Consider the following 20,822-nt stretch of genomic DNA (forward strand, 5'->3'; position numbering starts at 1 on the left):
ATTGTTGCATGTGGAATACGAGAACAGTACAAATTGAAAATATCATAGTTTTTTCCCACTTTCAGCTTATTTCTTGACCATATGGTACATTAAAGTTCATAAAGGCTTAAAAAACACAGTCATGTGACCTGAAGCAAGGTGTGTGTTTGCTCAACTTTAGAGAAAAAAACGAGAAAATCAACTGAATGATTGAAGTTTTTAATGCGTAGTGTAACAGGCCGCATATAATAAACGATTTGTGAATTCAGTATTAATGGCTTTGCCAGCAACTCTGATGCTGCGTTATTTAAGAACAGCATTTATTATTTTTTTCTAAACATCTTTGCCGGTTTTGTTACAAATATTCAATTGTTCTTTGCAGCTTACAGTGAGTGTTCATAGTTTCTCTCTTTTTCTTTTTCTGCTTGGTAATAATTGCATGAGAAAGAGCAGTGTTTCATCTTGTTTGACATGTTTTATGTAAAAGGAGTTTGTCCCTTAATTACTAATTATTATTTATGAGAGTTTGTACAGTATTATTTTCATTTTATCATTTACAAGGTGCTGATTTGATTTTTTATGCAGCCAGTTGGGGATCGTACTGTTATGTAAGATATGGCACCAGATTGAGCTGCAAGTACAAGGGGACAATCTTAAACAACCCAAAACAGTAAGTAGTGTTTAACACAGTTTACACACACATTTTTGCAATTATTGTAACATTTTATTTAAAACAGTTTTTAAAGAAAGAAAGAGCTACAGACTATATTTGTACGCTCTTGTATATGTTTTATTTTTGCATGCTTCAAAATTAATTATTTTAGAAGGTGACACTAAACTGCCTAAGTATATTTATATTACTAGCTAGCGCACAGCACACCCACATACACACTCTTATACACACACAGGGGTGCTGGAAAGAGCTAAGGCCAGTACGAATCATGAGTGTGATCATTTTCATGATTTAAGGGCCGTTGTAGCTCAGTTGGTAAAGGCAGTCGTCCACGGACCACAGGGTCAGTGGTTCGATCCCTGGCCCTGGCTATATGTCGAAATGTCTCTGGGCAAGACACTGAACCCCTAACAGCCCATTCCCCTCCCCAGCTGTGCAGTGCCAGTAGAAATTGGGGAGGGTTGCGTCAGGAAGGGCATCCGGCGTAAAAACTGTGCCAAATCAACATGCGGTCAATGATCCGCTGTGGCGACCCTGAACTCACGGGATAAGGTGAAAGGACAAAAAAACTAAAAAAAATTTTATACCAACAAGCATCAAAAGACAAACTCTCATTGACAACGTTGTAAGTTGAGTAACAGGAACAAATGATGAATGAACTGTTATTATTGCCACATTTATGAATCATAAGTTAGACCAGACTGGGACATTCATAATTATCTGTAAAACATAGTAACAGCCATTTTCTGTTTTCCTGTTTTCCTGCCCAGTATAAAGTACCAACTTGTGCATTATTCATTACATAATCATTAGTTACTCTAATGCTTTTTTATGCTTATTGTTTATAATCAGTTTCAAATCAGTCACTGTTTTCATCCCCGATGGAGAGTTGCGTTCCTACAGTCAGTTCTCCATTTTTACCTTAACCTCAGCAGCTTCGTAATGTGAAGTCAGCTGTTCATCAACTCTTCATCTGAAGCCATCACATTTAAAGTAATAGTCGTAGTCAATATAGTCAATCTAAGACATGGTTTGAATTCTAAAAATGTTACATTTTAACAATTCTCACCTCAGAAACATTATTAATGACCAGGGACACAGTTCCTCAGTGCTTATTTCCACTAACATTAAGTCTGTAAATGAGCACACTGCAATCATTTAAGCCAGAATAAATGTTTTTGAATAATGAATCTAAAGTTTTATAGAGTGTCTGTCTGTCCAACATGTCATCCATCAACCTGCCATCCACCTTTTTAGATAATAGGTGTCGTACTAGTTGGGAGATAAAAAACATACATTGGAACAACACTGCTGTGTCATTTACTCCTTCATAATGTTTGTTATTATAGATCATAATGGGGATGTTTTGCTTACAGTTTACGAAGCATTTTACCTAACATGTGTTGTTTTCCTGACCTTAGATATGATTTATTAGTGATAAACAGAGACTTTACCTCCTATATATAAGGCTATGAAAAAAGGCCATTTTAGTAATAAATGAGTTATATTTTGTGTTTCTTTATTATTATTATTTCCCTTTATTGTTTTACAGAGATTTAACAGATGTCAAGAGTTGACTCACACAGGTCCTTTGCTGCCCTCTTGGGCTCATAAAATTGGCATCAGTTCAATTTAGTTCAATCCAATAAGGCTTTATTTCTTCCTTTCAGCTTATGGTTATTAAATGCTCAAATTAATAACTACAAATGCCTGCCTGCCATCCCATCCGATATAATCAGGCTTCTAATGTTTTTTTTTTGATCGCAAGTGTGTTTTTCTCGTTTCCTTTGCTGTTGTGGGGGTAATTTGCCTGGCAAGTGTTATGTATATGAGAACCAACCTTATTTTCAGATAGGTATTAAAAAAATAGATTTATTGGTGTTACAATGCAGTCATAAACGTTCATTGTATTGCATCATAAAAGACTATTTCTCATTTCCATGGTTCAACCAAGACATTTTGGTTTATTTTCATTTGCTACACAGACGTTCATGTTTAAATCATTACTCTAACATTTCTGGGTCTCTGTCCAGCTTCCACGATCATACTTAATACTGCCTTATCTCTGATCGACAGCCCTTTATTGTTTTATGATAACCAGTGAGCTTGAGAGAATGAAGAATGAATTGGCAGGATTTGGGGTCTGACATGCTGCCAGAGTACTGGGACTGCTGAAAAGTCTTCTGAGGTGAAGGATGGCAGGTGACTCCTCAGGCCTCAGGGCACTCACCTGTAGCAGCAGACATAAAGAGACCACTTACAGAAAGAGCCCCAATAAATTTTGAAAAGTGTTTCTTTATATTTTTCTATATTGAAGACATACTGTTTTTAGGAAGGATAACAATGTTCTCAGAGAGGATGCCATTCTCCAGGGAAAACTGTGTGAACTTTTGCTGCAGGGCAACACTGGCTTCTGGAGTACGGCCTGCAATCACAGATTCAGTTGCTTAGAGCTTTGGCAAATCAGTTCAAAATACTTTGCTTGAATGATTCAGACTTACTGTAAAGCTCGTTAAGGACCTCAGAAACTCCATCATTTGTCTTGATGGTGTGGATCAGAGCGTAGTCATCATATACAACATCAACAATGTTTATGTCATTATCATTGTTCCAAACTAATTAAAGCAGAAATGCACAGATTAGTTCAATATACAGTGTGTGTTTATGTTTCCTGGAGATGTACTCTTGTATACTGAACTCACACTGGCTGCGAAAGGTGAAATGTCCTGGAGTGTCAGTTTTAGTAGCATTGTGAGTCATTCTCCAGCAGGTACCATCATCTCTAAAAAAAGAGAAAGAGAAGCAGGTAAATATTTTTGTTTGTTTTACTGTGAACGTCTGATTAAAAAGTTATTACTTACTTCAGGTTAGCATAAGAGAGGTTGAGGTCTCCTTCAGCAGTTGCCACTAATACAGCAGTGCTCAGCTTCATTTCTGCTTTGTGATCCACAAACCACTGAGCGTTCGTAGCAAATCCAACAATGTACCATTTGCCTTCCATCTAAATGACAGAAGGTTAAGGAAAAAAGAAAGAAGAAAAATGATCTAAATACAAGTAATTGCATTAAACAATAAACCATCCACACTAAAAACACTGTGTTTAATAGTAAAACATTATAGACAAATTAATATGAAAATCCTGATAATACTTCTTCCGCTCTCTTTTACCTTCTCTAAGGTGAAGTCTTTGACAGGTGTGACATCAGCACAAACAGCCAGGACACACATGAGACTGCCCAGCATCTTCAGCAGTGTTTTACTCATAGCTTCTCTTTGGTGTTCTAAGCCTTTCCAGCTGTTAATGAAGTGTTAGTGGAATATAATAAGGTGAGCAGAAGCCCCAACCCCCCGCCCCCCCATCCCTCCGTCTCCTCCTCTTTTCTTTGTTAGAAACTTATATATTACAGAAAGTCAATGGGCTTCCCTGACATGCGACTTTACTGCTATTACACAATTAGTACAGGAGGGGGGAGGTGAGGAGGGAAGAACGTAGGGAAGGAAGAGAGTAAAAGGGATAGTGGGGAAATAATTAGGTTCTTCTGACGTCCCTGTACTGCTCTCCCCTAAATCATAAATGCTTGGAGATGTCTGGTTTATCAAACGCACAATGCACAACCTTTAAATTCCATGACATTTTATAGTTTAGGAATTTAAAATGTGGAGAATTTAAGGGTGACGCAAAGAAGTGGACTAACTGTATGATCTCGTTTGACACTAATCTATGTTTTGTTGCTGATTTGCTTCTTCATTTTCTAAAATCTATTGATGGACTTGTCAGAGCTGCCTTTGTCCTGAGATAAGGCAGGCACCGACTTGCAATCAGCTGTTTATGTAGCAAACACACACAAGTGCTGGCTGGAGCAAGGGGCAATAAACACATTTTGTAACATAGTTTTGTAACCAAACTATCACCTGAGTTAGCGCTCGACATCTGGGCTTCATAAACTCCTGCCCAAACCTTCCACACGCTCACACAAACCCCAAAATATACATAGAACACACACTACGTAGCTATAAAATAGAAAAACAATAAGGAATAAACATGACAGTAACTCTTGCATGACAATGTCATCACTACAGAATCAGCTGGTTGCTGAACACATTTTACAATAACTGAATCTTTCTTAATTTTGTTTTATTTTCGGTAATTGCTAACATTCAAAGTTGTCACTTTTACAAATTGAACAACTTGGTGAAGTCTTTCCATAAATTACTTGGTAATATTCACATTATCACACAAAAATTATACAACAATCAGAGATTTGAGTGAGAACTTGGAAAGTGGGTCTGTCCTTTGCACAGCTTTGCCTCTTCAGCATGTGGGGACACAGTCTGTAAAACAAAAAGTGTCAGGTTTAATTACACAGAAGCTGTGCTGATCTTTTTGAGACTGGATAATGGATTGTTACACAAGTTGAAGCCAACACATGCACAGCCTGCAGGAGCAAACGTGAAAAGTATTTGAAGAGTTCACGGCAGCGGGTCATTAGGTTCCTTGAAGAGCAGCTCGTAACCAATATCTTTTTTCCCTCTTTCTCTCTTTTTTAAAAATATTTTTGTAAATGGGCCTTTTGTTTTTTTTAAATATCTTACTACATTTACAGTACAACATCTAAAAGCAAAACTACATTGCTCTGTTTTTATTTTCATTTCGTTAAAGCATACTGAGATGTTATTATTGTGAAAACCATAGAAGTGATCAGCACTAAATCTATTTAACTTTTGAGAAAGCCAAGTTCCCTAAAGATTACAATGAAAAATACCACATTAAACTGGGTTTCATTTTTAAATGTGAAATGTATATTCTCAAAGATTTAGGCTATATTTTTATTGCCCAAACCTTACTCCAATTAATGAAAAGCTTTGAAGTCATCATTTCCTTTAATCTCCAAAACCTAAGAATAAACAGCTTTCCTAACATTCATTACATTTTATAGACAGTCTAATCAGAATATGTTTACATATAAAGCAATTACAGTTATTTTATCTTGTCTGTTCCCTTAGCCTACCAGATTCAAATCACTTAATTCTGATAGACTGATATCATTTCTACAAGATAATTAGTGCAACGTATATTACACATAGTAAAACATTTTTTTAAAAAATCACAGAACAAAATATATGGGTAACACCAATATTGAGAGCAGGAGAATTCATATTTCTCCTTTCAGATCTATGACAAAAAGTGCATTAGGCCATTTGCACACAGCAGAGCCATAGCTGTAAACATTTAACACACTGAACCAGTGAACTTTCTCCCAGTTACAGGGAACAAGGTGAAATGCACATATCTTAAGAGCGTGTAGTGCCCTTTAGCGTGCAATGAGATGTGAAAACACAATATACATTAAGCCTGTAAGCACAGATTATTACTGTAAAAAAATGAACCATATGTAATGAACCATATGTAATGAAACCATGTCAGCATGTCTCAGCTATTCCATTCATTTCTGCTCCTTTGTTCATTTTGATTTTATCGGTTTACATAATCTTTTTTCAGTCTTTTTTTCTTAACCATTTCTGCTGCTTCTAATTTCATTGTGCCTTCTTAGCCACAGGCATATTTAACTTACTGATGACATGATCCTGGTCCACATCACCACAGTGACCTTGAAAGAAGAAGTTTGAAATTATTCAAAGGAACCAGAACGTAACTCTAGTGGTACATGACTACTCTTCATTTTGATCCTTTATGTCAGTGACCAACAGCTTAAATGTAACTTTTGAGAAATTAGCCATCAGTAAGGTTTGTAGAAAATGTTTTTTCAAGTAGAAGTAGACCTACTGTATGTAGGGAAAGGAAAGAGATATGCCAGTTGGAAGCCCTGTTTTTCAGCAAGCTGCTCAAACTTGGTCAACATTGGCTCTGACAGACTTTCAACAGACCTGCCTGCATAAAGAGCACAAAAACAAACATTATGACACGCAGATTATCTTTTACTTAAACATTCAATGTATGTTAATGCATCTAAAATATCACAGCATGTGGATGAGGACCCCCACCATAGAGTTTTAGGGTTATTTTGCCCTGTTTCTGATAGTACATGTTTGCATATGAGCTGTAGTCTGTCTCTCCAATCAGAATCTCAGTGTTTAACTCAGGCCGAGATCCTAGTGGAAACAACAAAAAGCATGGTTAGAAAGAGTGATGCTGAATTACTACCATGCTTAACAAGGTGATTAAAAAAGAGAAGCTGACCTTTCAGTGTTAGTCGTCCTGGGGTTGGTGTCAGATTGTAAATCTGTAAAATCTCCCAACACTGGTGATTACTGAGAAAAGAATAGAAAAGAAGAGAAGAGTAGAGACAAGTTCTGCTTTGTATTCACTATTAAATTAATGCTATTAACTATGAAGTATTCTGTAATCTTACATCTTTCTAAGCTTTTAGGGGGGGAGCTAAATTATTTAACTATTCCTTATTTTTAGGATACAAAATTAGCGAAAACAAATCATTAAATTCTAAATTTACAGTATTTGTGCATACAACCCATAGATACTTACTGTCGTGTTTTTGTGCTAACAGACAGTGTTTGGTTAGAAGTTACGGAATATGTGAGGTTAATGACTGTAGGCTCCACTTTCGTTCCATGATTTATCAGGTATGAACATTTGGAGGCAGTGTTTAGCAGGTACCATCTGCCTGTCATCTGCGACACATAGAATCAGGATCAGATAAATGTAAACACAGATAGGAAACATAAACATCACATTTCTTTTCAGTTTCAGACACAGCTTTAGCTAATAGAAAGCTATTCCAAGGAGGTTTTTGACTGAAACTAAAAAGTGACTCAGTAAACAGTTTCTACCCAGGATTTGTCCTATATTATGGACGACTGAACTTATATTTAGGTTTCCTAGTTAATGTAAGTTAATGTAACAAGATCTGTTTCAAATGTCCCGTGTCATTATTGTTTGTTTTGTTGAGACTTTATTTGACTGAAAATTCCCTTTGTTGCCCAAAACACCATATTGACACAATTACACAAGCATGTTCACATTGGCAGCTCACACACTAATCCATAACCAATTAAACTGTTATGTTTTGGGCTCTAAAACTGTTTAATTTTGTTGATTTTTTTTTTTAACTCATCAATTAACATTTTAAATGTTAACAGCTAGCTGCTTAAGTAATTGTTCACTTTGAATATATTAACTAAGGACAAAAACCTGGAGAACAGTCAGTGCACTGCAGATGTTACAAGCTGTGTTCTGCACAGCAAAAGCTGAGGGAAGTGAACTTTGTCTACTCTGTCCACAGTTTCTTTTGCAATCCTGGATACTTTTATTTACTATGGTACACTGTGGAAAGGTCAGGCAATGGCATGGTGAACAATTTACTGGGGTCTCTCTGTGGTCTCCCAGCAGCAATGCACTGCCTGATTTATCAAAAGGAGACGTCTCCTCTTTCCATTGCAGCTTTTTCATAAATCCTTTTCCAGCCATTTCACAAATAATATCCAACAGAGGTTAAACATGGTCACACAATTTAATTCAGACACAGAAAAATATAACTGAAAATACATAGTAATAGAATGCTCTGCCTCTTCCTCCAGTTTCTTACCTGCTGTATGTCTATGTTCTGTGATTTTGGGGTCACATCAATAGGCTCGATCTTTGGCTTCTTGGGAGGTCGTCTTTGGGGTCTTGGTCGACTCTTAGCCCCCCCTACAGCCTCACTGGAACCCCAAAGACACAAATACATCAACAAGACCACTGCTGGCATGCAACGCCACATTCCAGCCATCTTAGCACTGACACTAATACACGCAAAAGTCAGGATTGTTGTCCAAAAGGATTGCTCCGCCACATGTACTTTTACTTGATTCCCAAAGAACTCTATTTTTCTATTTGTTTTTCTGTCCTCTGTCTCTCTATCTACTATTCCTTATCTGTTTTACTCAGCTAGGACAAATTCATAAACAGACAATGTGAAACAGAGGGTGGTCTATTAGGTTACAAATTAACTTTCTTTGAGAGATAAACTGGCAGAGATCATACTGAAGTGTTGTGATGTGTGCATCTGAACTACAGGGGGCACCAATCAATTATTTTAACATGTTGATTTTTAAACTTTGATAAATTCTATTGTCGGTAAATTTTCAGAAAAACAAAATATGCATTTATTGACAAATTAACGATACATTATGGAGCACCACACATACAAGATGAGAAAAAAATGACAAGAGCCTACAGTATTTTGCAGTCCCTACAGACTAAAGGGTCTATTCATTTCAGGCCCCTTGTCTTTAAGGATTCTGTGGATATGAACCAAATCAAAAATAATAAGTTACAATAATTTGTTTTTGTTTTTGTTTTTGGCATGGATGGGTTAGCCTCATGTTCCAAGTTATAACCCCACATTAAGACAAACATCATTCATTACAATATTTCTTACAACAAAAAATAGGTCAATAGATCAATACAGTGTAGGTTTCTCATTAAGTGATTACAGCGACTGAAATGGACAGATGGTCTATACTTTGATGTGTTTGTGTGAATAACAGACTGTAGTGTATGTTTATCCGATTTAAAGTTTTCTCTCCAGTACATATACTCAAAGTTCTTTCACTCTAATAAACCACAAGAAGTCCATGTTCACCAAAATTCAAGCACTGAAACACTTTGTGCCAAACAATGCCTCTCACTTCTAGTGCTCAAAACCAAGGAGAACCCTGTCACTCTGGACCTTCATTTTGGCTCCAAGAAAACAGTGTGTTTTCCGTGGTTTAGGCAACGTCCATCAGTTTTCTTCAGGCTTTTCAGGTTTGTTGTTTTCTCTGGGTTTGAATGTGAGTGCCACGCTGTTGATACAAAACCGTTGACCTGCTGGTTCTGGTCCATCATCAAACACATGACCAAGATGGGCGTCACACTGCACACACAAACGCACACAAACACGTCAAGTCATATGCCAACACGAAAATTAAAAAGAAATTTGCGCATATTCAAAAAATGCATCAAATTCCAAACACAAGGATCTGCTACACATTTTAAACTCTAACTTGTGCTGCCTATACAATGAACTTTGGTTTCACAGCTCTGAACACAACTCACATTTTTACAAAGGACCTCTGTCCCAGCGCTACCAAGGCTGTTGTCAGGGCGACGAATGATAGAGGTGTGGCTTTCATCCCGCTCCCATGTTCCATGAGCTTCTTTGAATGCTGGCCAGCCTGTCCCGGAGTCATACTTAGCCTCTGAACTAACAAGAGAGCAGAATCCCCTCAATATAGTATATAATGAAATATTTTTAAATAAACAACAAATCCCGAGACCGCATTTTCTGTCAATTACTGTCATTCAGCAGAACAGAACAGAAATACAACTGACGTAAAACGCAATGTAAATGTGTGTATGAAATTATCATAGTGTTACCTGAAGAGTGGAGCATCACAGCAGACACAGTGGTACATCCCCACTTCAAAATGGTTGAGATAGATCCCACTAAAAGGCTGAAAATACCCCCACAAACTCAAATGTTAAAACAGTATGGAGTTTGACCTGACTTTTTTTTTTTAATTACACTGCATTCGCATTTATCACATGCTATTTATCAGTCAGTTACTAATTCATAATATGCTAAAAGTTTCTAGTTGGACCGATTGAACCCTGTCTCAGCTCAGCTGTACAGTGACGATCAAAGTCCACTGAGCTCTTGTTTATGAGTCAGTATGTATGTCAGTCTGGCAGCCTGAGATACTGGTGGTTTGACGCAAATAGCCGCACAAATGCGACGCTCCTTTTGATAATTCATTGCATTGGCATTAGGGTACATTATTTATGCAAACTCACCACCTCGGTTCCCCTCTCTCTGGTGACTACATACTGTTCTGGGGTGAGTTTCTGTTGCCAGTCTGTAGGCTCATTGTAACGGGTGAGAGACGGTAGTCCTGGAGAGAACAGGTGTTTTAATGACCAGGTCAGAGTCTGCATGTGCATTTGTTGACAGAAAACCAGACGTATGCTTACTCCTGACATATATCCACCAATTAACCATTTAAGCCACCTGTTATTATGGTGACTCCTTAATCCTTTCCAAATAGAACCCACGACACTAGATCACTGACCCTCGCGACTAACAATGTCCAGCGTCCGTGAGAAAAACGACAGCACAGTGCACCTGCAGGCCTTTGTGGCTACAAGTTGAGGTTGCATCTGGTCCATTTCCAAACAAGAGTAATGAAATCACAAGTTCATCCAGTAGCCTACCTTTAGATGTGGATACGGGGCGACTGAATAAGGAGATTCTCCTTGGAAGCACCACGGATCTGGATGTCGCGTGCTGAGAAAAAACTACGAAGAGACGAGAGACGGACCGAGACATGTTTGCGGCGGCTGTGTCAAGTCTGTCTAAAGTCAAGTTCAGGATTCCTTCGAAGCGATCGCTGCTTCTGTAGTGTTCATGTCGCGGCGAGTTCGCGCTGGTCCTCCCCCGATTAATCACACTTCGCTCTATGTAAGTCAAAGTAGGTCGGGTTAATAACCTGTTTTATTGCTAGACGACGTGCAAAGAGCATCGTGACGGAATTGATTTATGGCCATAATATAAATAAACAGAACACAAGATTTAGCGGAGGAAGCCTGATGACATGTCCCACGATAGATTTACATAACAAAGCTGTACATCTATATTGAGGTATAATGAGATCTGTAAACATACATTAAGGGGATTTTATTTGGTTATAATTTTAACAGGCAGTATTCAGTGGCGCGTGTAGACGGCTGGGCAGGGTGGCCAATGCCACCGCCGGTGAGTCCCTGCTTTTGATCATTAAAACCAATACGCCTAAATATCAGTACACTTACTGGAGTTTTTCTCCATTCAAGAGCATCGTAAACATCAGCGATAACCTATTACATTTCCCGTGGCGGCTTCACAATAAGAGCAACCCGACGTTTTGAATAAATAATGATTTTAATGTGAAGGAGCAAATGTTTTGTTATAACTGCAACTTTACTTCCAGAATGCCCGCGGTTGTAAACAGAATTTTAATTACTGCAGATTAGAAGCTTTTGGATCAGAGTCAACAACTGTGTCAGAGTCTGTGTCCTCTGTGAGTCAGCAGTCGGATGTGGACAGTTAGAGCCTTGTCTCAACTTTTGGGACTTTTGTTTCACAGCACAGGACCGGAGCTAACCCCGTTAGCTTCACGCTAATTTTATCTCTATAAACAGTTATTTTCCCTGACATAGTCACTTGGACAATACTGGACACGTGGAGAAGAAACTGAGTTTGAGAGCCAGGACATATTCCAGGTCTGTCTGATGGATAATAACCTGCCAGGGATTTAATAACATTTGAACGGAGAAGGGTTCCAGTCCACTTTGAGCTCTGTGCTGATTCCTACACACAGAGGTCAAAGTGGATCAGTACCCATTAACACCTAGTAGCTGTTTACCTGCCTGCAGAGACGTGCACATAGCCTGAGCCAACATCCCCCAGACTAAAGGAAAACAACTGTTTAAAACCAATATGGTATTTACTCGGCTCATCTGTGATGATAAATTATCTTCTGTTTATGTTGTGAACTTTTAAAGTCGTCAGTGTTTCATTAGGCTAAAGTAGTAGAATTCCTTTAATAGGATTTTCCTTCCTGTGCACCTTTTCTTAATCAGTGTCTTAAAGTCGAACTCTTTAGTGCTCGTTACTGTTCTGTTTTTAGGGAAATGCTTATAGAACAAATGCCTTTGCCTCCTCGTGTAATGGTAAAACGTGGTTTTAAAGGGGGATGAATGTTCGCTGTCAAATTCACTCTAAAAGGTAAATGTCGATCAAATATGGTATGTTCAGTGCCACAACTGTATCCTGAGCTGGACTTGTATACTTGGATGTTGGTTTTTCATTTCTGTGGGTTTTGGTGCTAAAAGCCAGTGGCACATATACCTTAAAAGAAAGGAGCAATCTTATAACTCTAAAGCATTGCAAAGCCAGTTCGTATGTGTTAAAATCAGTTAATTAAAACAATTACCTATTAATTTAGTAAAAGCAAGAACTCCAGCAGAGGGGTGTGTGTTGGTTTTAAATGAATATCATTTTTGTCTGAGTGGCAGGATTTGTTGGCGACAAGACACGTGTCAGAGCGCAGTGTTATTATGCTCAACGAGCTTTACTTTGATTAAATAAGGTGCAAATGACAGCTAGAAATAACCACATACACTTAATTTAGTGTGGACACCAATATTATGAAGCCAATAACAGTTTGAAAATATTATTTGTTAGCAAATACAATTTAAATAAACAGCATATTATTCTAAATATTCTAAACAATGATCTAAATGGTCTGATATTGCACAGCTGCAGTGGTATTGGCAGCTAGTAGGTTTCCAGGCTGATGCATAAGGTCAATTATGTAGCGGCAGGGGTGTAAAGAGCAGCCAATCTTGGAGTGATTGCCATTAAAGAGGAGCACCTCATTCCAAGCCCGGTTGTATTCACCCCTAACAAGCGTGCAGGTCAATCCAATGCAATCAGCCAGACACTAAAAAATACAAACACACAGGTCAGGATACAGTATTTGAAAATAAGAAAAATTTGACAAAAGGAAATCTTTGATGTGGAGCATGGGAAGAATTTAGGGAGGATGACAAAACAGTATGTCTAAAGATGCTTGTGAAATAAATAGTCTACAAAGGGAAGGAGGGAAATAAGAAAGATCAAAATGGAGAAAATTGGCACACACAGAGAAAGCTTACAATGCTGTGTTTGGTAAGTCAATACCTTAAAGAGAAGTGCCCTATGACAGTAGATTCCCTTGCGGATCAAGCCAATGGGAATGACATTAGACTGAAGCTGAAACTTGAGCTCACTGAGGTGCAACACCCATGGGAATTCGTGCATCTTTTCAATCTTCACTGCTCCACCCATGACTTCACTCACCAGCCTGACACCCAAATTGATGCACACAAACCCATTACAATGCAGAAAAGTAAAAACTGTGTAAAGTATTTGTTTTGCATTGTGAAATTTCATGTTTCTATTGTTCGTCAGCTATGTTGTGCAGCTTTATTTCATAATGCAGTTAGAACACTTGATGAATGTGTTAACAATTTATAGTTTCTAGAGTTTGTTGCTTACGTTTTTTTACATAATTCAATGATTTTGAACATTTAGAAAACAATGCCTTCCCATCATTTGGATTGGTATGACTTTTTCATCTAAATCATATATCTGCATGTTGGTTACATACAGACTGCATTAACCCATCACCTGGCCAAAGCAACATACTGCTCTCGTTCATGCAGGGTAAGGATGGATTCTTTAGCCTCTTTAATAAGACCTTGCAATGCGAAATCATTCATCTCCTGTGATTTCTCTGTAGGAGATTCAGGCTTGGATTCATTTCTCTGTTTATATTCTTTCTTCTCTCTGGAAAAAAGACAATTCAATTAAAAATAAATATGTGTTGTGGCTGAAATGCACTACATTACTGTATATTTTAGAAAAACAACTGAAGATGCCCAGTGAGCACTTGTCTGGCAATGCTAAACATTTAGTGTTAGGCATTTTGCTTTAAAAAGTTAAAATTGGATCAAAAAAAGCTTTGAATGAGACTGCAAAAGGATCACATAACACCCTTTTTAAGAATGCAAGAGAAGTTGTGTGAATCCTGAAGGGGGCAGGGTGGAAATGGGGTGGTCCTGAAGTACCCTAAGAGAGCACTTCTCTTTTGGCAATGTCTATTCATCAAAATGTATTGTACCTATAGTGTGTGTGTGTGAGTGTGTTGGCATCTTCAGCTGCATCCTCATGAGTGTACATGCATGTGTGCATGTTTGTGGGTGTAAGTTCAGTCCATTCATCTAAATACAAAGGCCCTTTTACTTTGGATGTGTTGCAAATCTTTTAAAAGTGGGATCATTTACCCTGTGAGGCCGCACTAAGGATGCACAATGAAGGAAACAGGGGAGATGGGAATAAAAGAGAAGAAAAGGAAGTAATGAGCACTGTGAGGAAGCAGATGAGGGGAGGTTGGTATCAATCACAGCCACAGTAAATTTTATCAACAACTATAGTACAGCTGGTTAAATAGGAACCTTGTGTGGTTGTTGTGGTTATTTTCTTAGTCTACTCTTACTCTACTTTTTTTTGTAAGGAGTCAAGTTAGCTGTAATAGTTTTGGAGTTCCCTGTATATAGTTTCAAATTCCAAACTTGTTTAAAGTTGGAACATGTAAGATATCTACATGCGAATGACATCTGTATTAGTGAATAATGTGTTTAATGAATCCAATTATTACAACAAAATCTTCTTTAATGCATAAAAACATATTTTTGGATATGGGACTCATACTCTGTGTTTTCCGGGTTGACAACAATGATTGGTCGATGCTGGTTGAGTGACTGCTTGGACAGTTCCTCTAAAGACAGAATCCTCTGACCTGCACAAGCCTAAAATTAAGAGACAAGTACATTATGTTATCCATGATTATGAAATGCGTAGCTTAATATGCAGTGTACAAAACAAATATCTGTTGCCATGATCACACTGTTGAATGTGTTTAATTTAATCATGAAACATATAAACTGCAGCAGTGCACATACCTTTCCAGCATCGTAGAAGCCATCACTTATTATATCAGTGGAGGCCAAATGACCTGTTAGGCTGTATTTAACAGACAAGTTGAAGTTAAGCAGGCTTGTCATGGCCAACTTGCTGTAATTGCTCCTACGATTCACTGACTGGTTGATTTCCTGAAGTATTTCCAAGGTTCTGAAACACACATAGATTTATAAAAGGATACTTAGATACGCAAAATGCACACATATATATTAACAAAGTACTACACATGTCAAAAGCAGCCATGCAACCTACTGTACTATTGTGCCATCTACTGGCTATTTAATAGATTACGCTCCTTCTGTGCTTTACATTATTGTAACAGTAACTTTACAGAACTCAATAATGTACCTCCTACATATAATCTGTTTCTTACCCAAATTTGCACATGTCCACGGCGGTAGGCTTATCACTGGCACAAACATTCACTGCAAAGCATGCATTATTCAACACCTCCTTGTGATAAGATCGCAGCAAATTTACCAGTGGGAGAAGGCCTCCAGCCCTTTGGAGCTACATAGGACATGGGGGTGGATATAATACTGCTAAGTACAAATACATACACCTTTTTGTTTTATAGATTTTACAGAATCTAAAAACATCTAAAAATGTAATAACTATTTCTATGCAAAACACTAACTTTCATAATATTCTAGTCAATTGCAAACATCGGACTGAGGCAGAATTCTGAATAATTGCACAAACATAAACACTGACCTCTGCCCTAGCTTCTGCATCACAAGCTAGTAGTGCAAGACACTGCGTGGTGTTGATCAGGACCTGTGTGTCTGTGGACTTTAGGGGTTCCAGCAGAGCCTGCATGGCTCCATGTGACAAGATACCACATCGGATGATTTCCAGTGTTGCCATGTTGCTAAGTGTGGCAGCAGCATTGGCCACTGTCCTAGAACAGCTTTCACTGAGCTGCTGGACAAGGATTTTATGGCCTCCTGCCTCATACACGGCACTGGAGAAAACCACAGAAATAGATAAGAGATTTAAAGCAAAGCAGAGATTACTCTAAATCCTGTCTCACACAATCAAATTTGAACACAACATAGTATTTCTGAAATGAGTAGGTGAGATTAATCTGGTTAGTACAAAAAATAATAATAAAAGAGAAAATAAACATTAGAAAGAAACAAAGGAAGAAATAAGGATAATAAGAGGGAGCTGAAAGTAACTGGTAGAACTGAAAGAGACTTTAATATTGAAATAATGCATAAAGTCAAACAGTAAAAGACAATTATAGGTAGGTTGAAGGGACGTTTGTAGAATACAAACACGATACAGTGGACAAAGACAGAGCAGAGAGGTAAAGAGTTATTTAGTGAGACAAAATCATGATGAGCAAGCTTAAGCATTTAATCATCCATGAAACTGTGAAAGACTTATTCAAAAATAACAATAATAAAAATATTGGTGCACATAAATAGTCACAAGAAAAAGTAATCCCACTGTTTGCAACTTCCTGGTTTTCTACATAAATTGGTCATGAAATGTGATATGATCTTCAGCTGATAAACATAAACATGTGTTAATGGAATCTCCTCAAGAGAGTCATTCTTTCTGCACACCCTAAGAATATGGCTAATCTAAAGCATCTCTATAAAGAAGAGTGGTCTAAAAGTCCTCCTGAACATTGTGCAGGTATAATCTACAGCTGCAGGAAGCATTCAGATTGTCACTCACAGTGCATTGTCTTTGTTGTTATGTGTGAGGTTAGAGAGGGCCAAGGTTGCTGCCTCTCTCAGTGCATGACTCCCACTGCTCAATCCCTGTATCACTGCAGGAATAAACCCTGAAACACAGATAAATCCCACTCATTCACACTTCACTGTAGTCAGTATGCTATGTCATGGTGCTTACAGCACATGAATGTCTAGGTACCTAGGTCTCTGAAGCGGTCTTTACTGGATAGGTGTAAGCTCATGGCAGCCACAGCCTGACAGGAAGATGTTTTTACAGCAATGTCTGCCCCAGAGAAAAGCTCTACCAGAACCTTCTCCACACTCAGCTCATGGAGCAGTTTGCGATTTTCAGCTAAACACACAGTCATGCACCAATTGAAATCAACATACACAATTAAAAGAATACACATAGCATAAATAAGCATTGTATATATCACTTATGCCTGTCAAACCGGTTGCTAAAATGTTTTTTAAAAAAAATGTTATGTCTTGTTTTAATCTAACTTACAGTCCTGAGCAACCCTGGTGATGCATTTAACAGCAGTAGACTGGATTTCAGGCGTGTTTGAGGTAAGAACAAAATCCATCAGTCTAGTCAATCCTGCACCCTTGTGGATCAGTTGAACAGACTCACTGTCACACAAACAGTTAGCCACTACCTGTAAAGCCTCAACATGAAGGTCGCTAAATTCCTGTAAGACATAAAATTATATAGATAGATGTCATAGGAGCAGAGAAGTGCTAATTCTACACAAATGTATGGGCAAGGTCAGCCAAGTTGGTATAGACTACTGTATATACAGTATATAGTATATTACACCGAGGCAGTTCAAAAGTCTTGGCAAAGTAATGCTTTAGAATAACACAACCAAGAAAAAATGAGAATGAGATTAATTAAGGTGAAAAAAATGGATATAAACATAATAATATGAATATGAAACCTTAAATAAAATTCCCAAAAAATGGAAGTAAACAAAAATAATAATAAACCAGAAATACAGGTATAGTATTGTAAAATGGCCCTGTTGAGCAAATAAACATGCAGAACAGAGCACTTAATGTATCTGAAAGGAAGTTGGTTCCATCTGTGTGCACTGTTGTAGCTAAAAGTAGTAGTTATTTAAGCAAATGTTAGCTCTCTTTATTTTTCTCTAATTTTTATTAACACTACCGTGTTACTACAAATTCATGTGGTCTGTCTCACACACATACCTACCGTGTTATTAAGTATATCAATGAGCTTCTCAAACCCATGCTCTTCCCTGAAGGCATTCCGTGTATCTTTATCAGTGGTGATATTCTGGAGCGTCTTTAAAGTCAAATGCTGAATGACAGGAAAGTCTGAATTCAACAGATCCAGAAGTGGAGGGATCCCACCCAACTCATGAAATGCCCCACGAGTCTGGTAGTCCTTTACATATACAGAAAAACAGAGGATACAATAGGACAGCAAAATCATTAGAGCTATTTGAAGTTCAGAAATTCCAAAACTATATCTTTCAAACTGTATTTAGTGGCTTTTCAGATTCTGATATATGTAACTTATACAAAACAGCCATAAAACCACACAGCCTTATTCCCTCTTTTAGATGGATAATTCACCTGAACTAGATTGAAAATTATCTCTACTGAGTTCTTCTTAACATCTGGGTCTGGACTGGACAGAAGCTTGATTAAAGGTGGCAGGCCCTTGTTTTCAAAGATCTTGACTTTACAGACAAAATCCACAGACAGAGAGGCCAGGCACAGTGTTGCAAATTCGTGGATAACTGCATCATCTTGAATAGAAGACAAATGAGAATACATGTAAATTCATAATATTAAAAATAAAATGGCAATACAAATATTAGCTATTAATGTTGCTTGCATTCAATAAATATTAAAAGTACTTTAAGTGTAGTTATCTTGACTCACCTTCAACTGACAGTTTGTCTATAATCAATGGAATGACATCTATTTTATTTAGAGCACACTTTACATCACCTTTAAATAAAGACAAGAGACAAAATTAACCACCCAGTTATTCAGTGAGCTGTCATTTTTCCAGTTGAGTAAATGATTAAAACCAGAATCATTTTCTGACAAACACATATATGGTCAGGACATTCTAATGCCAGCTAGTTACATAAGTTGTACAGTAAACCATTAAACCCTTAGTAAGCAAGAGAAATTCATGACATATTGTTGCCTGACACACCATTGGTGGCCATGATGCCCAGAGCCATGAAGGCATTGCGTCTGACCAGCTTGTTGTTGTGAGTGATGAGCTGACAAAGAGGTTCCAATGCCCCAAGTCCCAGCAGACAAACCTTGTTCTCGTCTCCTATCAACAGGGGGAGATATTGAACAGGAAAATTCAGCATGTTGCTACATAGAACCTGAGTGCCTATGCGTCAGTGACAAGGTGAGCTAACAATGAGGAATGCAGCAGAAGTTGAGCTTAAGCTCTATAGAAAAATATGTAAAATGATTATCAATTTTATATTATTGCAGATTTTACAATAATGAGGTCAGTCACAATTAATGTGTGTGTTTTTGTGCTTGCCATCTGCAAGGCTGCTCATAAGTTTAAAAAATGGTGGGGAGTGTAGTTTACTGTACCTTTCTCTGCAAATGTGTGGATTGCTTCACAGGCTTTGATTAGGATGTCCTCTTCAGGGGAACTTAAAAGCAGCACTACAGTTGCTGGGGTTTTGCCAACAACAGGTAGTGCTTCGAACTGAGAGCAGTGAGAGAGCAAAGAAGCCTACATACTTTATTACTCTTGCCCTGAAATTATCAGTGTTTCAGCAACAGTTTACGTGAATAGTGTAATTTTTAGAAAGATGTTAGCTAGTTGTTGTGTTTTTAAGAAATTAAAAGAAGGCTTTCATTAGAATTTAATATTGTCTTACTGTTTCCTTGCATGGAGATTCAATCTCTTTCTTTACTTTCTTGCCCATTCCGTACGTTAGGCTAAAGAGACACAACTACATTTTAACAAACTCTGTCAGCGTTTATCGATTGAAGCCTGCCACCCAACAGCTGCTGGATGCAATTGACTGAACAGCAGCCATGCCTATGCTTTAGCTCAACAACAAAGCTAACCTGACAGCCTTGCCGAGCAGCTTCTCAGCTTGGCTTGGTTATTATCAGTTAATATTATCGTTAATTATAGCTCGACCTACAAACAGGCACACTTCCAAATCCGTATCCAAATTATATATCACGACTTACCTATTTTTCCGAACTTATAAACAGGTTCAAGGTTTATTAGCATGCCAGCCGACGAATAACCAGAGAGCGAGAGTACTGTTGTGGAAAAGGAGGTTGACGGCGCGTTGCTAGGCAACGGGTGCCACGTTGGGCTAATTCACACACTATAGATTTCAGTGAATTCTATTTAGATCTATAGCGTGGCTTTGAATCATGGTTTGTAACTATTCAGTGTCTCCATCATTACTTAAAAAAGTGCCCTTTCAGAACCAGCAAGGCGGGTTCGTCCTACGCAGGTCACAAGAGGTAAATGTGCTGCTGTGAGGAATCATAAAATAAATGGGCTCTACAGCACAACTACAAGCATAACGTGGCATCCTCTTTCTAGAGAGGCACTGTACACAGCAACGTGCTAGTGGAAACAGCGTAGCATGCACCAGAATGACATTACCTCCAGTGATGAGAGACACAGTATTATGATTGGACTGCCTGAAATGAGCTTCAGATTATTCCAAGCTAAAGCTAGCCAAGCAAGGCAGGGGACAGGGTTTATGTACAGGTTTTACAGCTAATGCGTTATTACACGAGCTGCACAACAGCCAAAAATAAAAAATAAAAAAGAACGCGAACGCCCACGCTCTAATAAGCCCACCTGCAAATGCTTTTCATCCAGTGATTTAATCCATAACATCTCTATAACACTTATATTATCAATATGGAATTGAA

The 20,822-nt window shown here is 38.0% G+C and overlaps 4 protein-coding genes across 8 annotated transcripts; all 4 read right to left on the minus strand.

Annotated features, from left to right (window-relative positions):
* Positions 1-2,150: 2,150 nt before the first annotated feature.
* Positions 2,151-4,629, minus strand: LOC137104578 (lipocalin-like). The gene is made up of 6 exons (XM_067485976.1): positions 3,821-4,629; positions 3,514-3,653; positions 3,355-3,434; positions 3,154-3,267; positions 2,976-3,077; positions 2,151-2,882 (listed from the first exon to the last, which is right to left on the minus strand). The coding sequence occupies exons 1-6, from the start codon at positions 3,914-3,916 to the stop codon at positions 2,863-2,865; spliced, it is 552 nt and encodes a 183-aa protein (XP_067342077.1). The 5' UTR covers positions 3,917-4,629; the 3' UTR covers positions 2,151-2,862.
* A 141-nt stretch (positions 4,630-4,770) lies between these two features.
* Positions 4,771-8,590, minus strand: c8g (complement component 8, gamma polypeptide). Its single transcript, XM_067485973.1, has 7 exons — positions 8,215-8,590; positions 7,155-7,300; positions 6,852-6,922; positions 6,656-6,763; positions 6,438-6,542; positions 6,226-6,261; positions 4,771-4,984 (listed from the first exon to the last, which is right to left on the minus strand). Exons 1-7 carry the CDS (start codon positions 8,395-8,397, stop codon positions 4,965-4,967), a joined length of 669 nt encoding a protein of 222 aa, XP_067342074.1. The 5' UTR covers positions 8,398-8,590; the 3' UTR covers positions 4,771-4,964.
* A 155-nt stretch (positions 8,591-8,745) lies between these two features.
* On the minus strand, positions 8,746-11,392 carry msrb2 (methionine sulfoxide reductase B2). The gene is made up of 5 exons (XM_067485974.1): positions 10,863-11,392; positions 10,446-10,543; positions 10,029-10,105; positions 9,708-9,855; positions 8,746-9,525 (listed from the first exon to the last, which is right to left on the minus strand). Exons 1-5 carry the CDS (start codon positions 10,975-10,977, stop codon positions 9,394-9,396), a joined length of 570 nt encoding a protein of 189 aa, XP_067342075.1. The 5' UTR covers positions 10,978-11,392; the 3' UTR covers positions 8,746-9,393.
* Positions 11,393-11,925: 533 nt separating this feature from the next.
* armc3 (armadillo repeat containing 3) lies at positions 11,926-20,796 on the minus strand. 5 transcript variants are annotated; one of them, XM_067485958.1, is made up of 17 exons: positions 20,118-20,796; positions 19,796-19,856; positions 19,503-19,620; positions 19,099-19,224; positions 18,816-18,884; positions 18,504-18,679; positions 18,118-18,312; positions 17,410-17,593; positions 17,101-17,253; positions 16,903-17,011; positions 15,928-16,177; positions 15,587-15,723; positions 15,195-15,363; positions 14,944-15,041; positions 13,861-14,019; positions 13,372-13,534; positions 11,926-13,132 (listed from the first exon to the last, which is right to left on the minus strand). In XM_067485958.1, the coding sequence occupies exons 2-17, from the start codon at positions 19,841-19,843 to the stop codon at positions 12,926-12,928; spliced, it is 2,361 nt and encodes a 786-aa protein (XP_067342059.1). In that variant the 5' UTR covers positions 19,844-19,856; positions 20,118-20,796; the 3' UTR covers positions 11,926-12,925. The 5 variants fall into 5 exon arrangements, 4 of the variants coding, with proteins under 4 accessions (XP_067342059.1, XP_067342058.1, XP_067342060.1 ...); XM_067485957.1 differs by having other exon boundaries at positions 19,503-19,647; XR_010911713.1 differs by lacking the exon at positions 11,926-13,132 and adding an exon at positions 14,517-14,530 and having other exon boundaries at positions 13,399-13,534; positions 19,503-19,647.
* Positions 20,797-20,822: the final 26 nt, after the last annotated feature.

Source organism: Channa argus, chromosome 19 (assembly GCF_033026475.1).
Source record: "Channa argus isolate prfri chromosome 19, Channa argus male v1.0, whole genome shotgun sequence".
Lineage (NCBI taxonomy): Eukaryota > Metazoa > Chordata > Actinopteri > Anabantiformes > Channidae > Channa > Channa argus.